At 36.0% G+C, this 4,727-nt stretch overlaps 1 protein-coding gene across 1 annotated transcript; it reads left to right on the top strand.

The window, feature by feature from the left end:
- On the top strand, nucleotides 1–4,727 carry LOC141676537 (uncharacterized). The gene is made up of 5 exons (XM_074482206.1): nucleotides 1–563; nucleotides 3,085–3,142; nucleotides 3,271–3,354; nucleotides 3,465–3,606; nucleotides 4,260–4,727. The coding sequence occupies exons 1-5, from the start codon at nucleotides 167–169 to the stop codon at nucleotides 4,629–4,631; spliced, it is 1,053 nt and encodes a 350-aa protein (XP_074338307.1). The 5' UTR covers nucleotides 1–166; the 3' UTR covers nucleotides 4,632–4,727.

Below are 4,727 nucleotides of genomic sequence, written 5' to 3'. Positions count from 1 at the left end.
GTATTTTGTGTCGTACTTGATTCCGCACACCAAAAACAAAACACGCACACAAAACTATTATCGACTATCTAGTCTACTACTCCCACGCCCAAATCACACCAATTCATTAAATCCCTAGGTCTTCATTTCCCCCAATTCACACAATGACAATGCACCTAATTTCACCATGAATTTACCCGACTCCGACCCGAACCCGCTCCGCCCGGTTCTCGCTCCCGCCGGCAACACAACCAAACCGGTCACCAAACAACTACTCAAGGGAAAAAAATCGCCGACATTGTCGCCGGTGGCACGTGATTCGAAACTAATGCCTTCGATTTTGAGAAAGCAGCAGCGATTAGGAGGAAGTGATAAGGTGTTTAAGTGTAGTGTTTCGATGAATGCGTCGTGCTCGTCGGATGCCTCGTCTGATTCGACGACTAGTCGAGCTTCTACTGGCAGGATTTTTAGGAGAAGTGTGCCTAATTTGAGGAGGTTATCAGCTCCCAAGCTCGATGGAGACAATGTCGAGGGTTTGGGACTGGAGACGAACAAACGGTGTGCTTGGGTTACTTCGAATGCTGGTATAATGCCTAATCATAACGGCTTTGTTGTTTGTTTGTTAAATTTATGTTTTTACGTAATCTAATATGCTAAGGTTACTTTGAATGCTAGTAATATGTTGCTAATCGTTAGACTTTTTTGTTTGTTTGTTGGATTTATGTTTTTGCGTAATGTAGTTATGTGCCGTGTTTGGGCTACTTTGAATGCTGGTATGATGGTGTAATTGTTACGCCTTTTTTGTTTGTTTGTTGGATTTATGTTTTTGCGAAATGTAGTTATGTGCCTTGACTGATGTTTGTTGGACTAATTATTATTATTTTTGTAGTGTATGTGGCGTTAGTGTTGTGGTATGTACACGTATAATACTAGCTTGTAATACATTGTACGGAAATTGCAGCAGGGGTGAATGTATTGCTTATTTTGTTTGATTCTGTTCTTAGCTCGTAATTGCAAAGGGAATTTATTTGTAAAGTCGTAGCAGACAAATGGAGTGGTACTTATGAATTTTAATGTGCATAATTTTCCAGTGAACGCTCTACACCGGAGAGCAATTAAGGTTTACAACTTTCTTCGGACAAAGAAGTTTCCCAATTGTTATACTATCTGGTCCTTGAATATAAGTAGTGGCCGGGTTGTTTATGAGGAACGTGAATAAAGAATTAATATATGTATTAATAATTAGTTTATATATGTTAAGTGTAGAGATAAGTAATGTATTTATTTATTTGTTTAATATGTGGGATTAGAAGTTTATTAATTAAGTAGTTTATTTACAATAAAGCTCAATTGTTTACGGGTCTTAGTCCATTAGGCTTCATACCAGGGTTTTATAGTCTATAAAAGTGATGTAATCCCCCACATTATTACGAAGTAATGATTGTATACTTTTCTTGGGAATAATATTGATTTATTCTTGCGAATCACATAATTATTATTGCTTTAATCACTGTTTTCATATTTCTTCCTGCATCAGTTATGCTTTACCCTTTTTTAAGTATCAAATGTATCATTTATGATTCCCGTTGTAGTCTCATCCACCTTAAAATCTGTGCATGAATTTTGTATTAACGTGGTAGTTGGGATTGTTTTTTTTTTGCTAAATGGTAGTTGGGATTGTTAATTGTCAGGAACCTGAATTTGGCAAAACGAACTGTTGTATGTCTATGCATGGACGTAAATAATAAAATAGGTAAACCCTGAAAATCTATGATGTTTAGATTTAATGATGTATTATTTCTGTCTACAGCAAAGTAGATACACAACACTTCTTTTGTATCCCATTCCAGTTTTAGCTCATACACAACTAAGATAGCTTAACAGGTTTTCCTGTTTTTTCCAAATTGACGTGTTATGTCATTGCTTATGCAAATATTATAGCTGGCTGTGATTGAATCATGGAAGTCTGCACTCTACAACCTGAACCTGGCAATCTTTTCGGGGAGTGCCTGATCAATGCTCTTGAGATTGCATTTCTAAATAAAATCGTAAAGAGTCATTAGTTTGTATGTTATGACCTTTGCGCGTGCCTTGATAGATATAAGTGCAATCACTACATGCATAACGAGGCCAGGGTGTTTATTATTATAATAAAGAGGCCATTTGAGTTACTTTTAGAATATATTCCGCCTGTCTCTTTTTATACATCCTGCATACGCATCAGCTAACAGCTAGATGTATCTATTTTGTCAGGAGTTTATAAAGTTCCACTTTCAGACTTCCTCCCTTTTGGCAATGCAGATTAGTCCTTATGAGAAATAGACTGTCAGAGTCATCATAAATAATTTTGATGGAAGCTTTAATATTTTACAAAACTTATTTCAGTTGTTTGTTGTTATTTAAAGTACTATAAATCTATGATAGACAGGTTCTGTGATTCCATACACGTGCAGACTCTGGCAGTAGGTTTCCATTCGAAATCTGGCATACATAGTTCATGTCCTTTTGTTCGCACATGCTTGTCTGTTACTTTGTTTGGGGAAACTCTGAAGTCTTTTAGATCTTTTATCTTATCAGCACAGCTTTGTCGTTCTATGTTTTTATGCCGTATATGTTTAGTTGTATATCAATCTGCCATTAATTCTATCAAATAGCACAGGTGTCTTGTGTTTCTCTAATATATGTTTGTTCGCCACACTATTTTTTTAGAAGTGCATTTATGAAAGCTTCTTAGTACTGCGAATATGTTCACTATTTTTTTATGAGGCTTGCACACACTTCCATGAATTAGGTAAATTTGTAATTCCGGAAATTAGGGAAATTTTCTGGTGTCATCTTATGACATGTCTTAGCATTATGTCTCTTCATCATGCTGTCTTTTTTGATATTATTAACTTACTTAGTATTCTAATCAAAACTCCATGAATATCTGATTTTTTCCACCAAGCATTTATTTCTGATTAGGACTTGGTTTTATTGTTTGTTTTGGGATGAACAGCCATTTACTACCTTCTTTTATATTATATACGTGTGTGTGTATATATATATATTTATCTGTGTGTATGTCCTATTCCCGCCGATCTTAATACTGTTTTTTCTCCTTAGATCCTTGTTATGCTGCTTTCCATGACGGAGAATGGGGGGTTCCAGTTCACGATGACAGGTATATGATAAATAGTATAATGTTTTAAGTCCCCCTTTTGTTTCTAATTTACAATCTTAAAGCAAAATCACAGTCTTCATTTGTATTTCTTTCATAGTCTGCATCTTAATGATGTCGGCATCTTATAGGAAGCTTTTTGAACTGCTGAGCTTGTCAACTGCTTTGGCAGAGCTTACCTGGCCCGCCATTCTCAATAGAAGGCATATGTTTAGGTAAATGTGTGCAATAGTGCTTGCGTCGAGTTTTCGACATTCAAAATTGTTTTGTGATAGCAGTTCAACAGTAACCTTTCTTACCTCAAATGAGATGCACCTGTCTGCAGGGTCGTCTTTCAGGATTTTGACCCTGTTGAAGTTGCTAAATTAAATGAGAAGAAAATCACGGCAGTAGGAAGCTCAGCCACATCTCTTCTCTCCGAGTTGAAGCTACGAGTAATCATTGAAAATGCACGTCAAATGTGCAAGGTATGTACTAAAAGTAAAACCCTATTTTTTCTACAGAGGTTAAATTTTTTGATTTGATTCTGTTCTTAAATTAGGAAGTAACTTCAATGAATATAGATGCACACTTGAACTTGCGGATCATCGCGTGTTCTTGTTTTGGCCTTTTTTGTCATTTTTTTCATGACACGTAGTAGATTTGTTAAAGGCAGCCCGTAAAGCCTCAAGTCGTTCTCGATTCCTCTAGTAATTATGCAATTGGGATGATCTGTGTTTGTAATGAAAATGAACTGTAAATTGAAGGTTTCCTACATATGCTGTGATGTGATCAATACACTATCGCATATTTACTATTGATTTATTTAATTAACTGATATAGACAGTTTTATACTAGGTCCATACTGTTTTACATGGTTTTCTTCTATTACAAATAAGCGTTCGTAAATATAACTAATCAAATTTTAAATGGTTTTAGTAACATCCAGGAGAATTATAATGTTGCAATTAAAACAGATAATGTCACTACTTAATACCGATATGTTCTTGCACTGCATTCATCTGTATGTAAATAATAGTATTATTTGACGAGCACATTCCGGAAACCCTATTAATTGCATTTAAATGTGTGGGATATATTAATTACCAACCTTATATGTTACCTTGTTATGTTGATGCAGGTAATTGAAGAGACCGGATCTTTTGATAAATATATATGGGGCTTTGTGAACCATAAACCTACAGTTGGTCACTTCCGCTATCCCAGGCAAGTTCCCATTAAAACATCAAAAGCAGATGTGATAAGCAAAGACCTGGTAAAAAGAGGGTTCCAAGGTGTGGGTCCTACAGTGGTGTACTCGTTCATGCAAGTGGCTGGGATAACAAATGACCATCTAATCAGTTGCTTCAGATTCCAGGAGTGCATAGCTGCAGGACGCGCAAGAGAGAAAGGTGACAGCTTCAAGGATAAATCTGAAGGGAAACGGACAGAAGATGGAATGGACCTACGTGTAACAGGATATATCGATAGCTTGAGTTTATCGCAGGATTAGGTAATTATTTTCCGGAGAGATATAGTTAAGACCATGAAACGCTAGTTGCATGGAAAATGTTTGTGTACAAATAGTGATAATGAATTGTGTTGCTTA

This window comes from Apium graveolens, chromosome 8 (assembly GCF_009905375.1).
Source record: "Apium graveolens cultivar Ventura chromosome 8, ASM990537v1, whole genome shotgun sequence".
Classification (NCBI taxonomy): domain Eukaryota; kingdom Viridiplantae; phylum Streptophyta; class Magnoliopsida; order Apiales; family Apiaceae; genus Apium; species Apium graveolens.
Note: the sequence above shows the minus strand (reverse complement) of the source record. Positions and strands in the feature narration are given on the sequence as shown.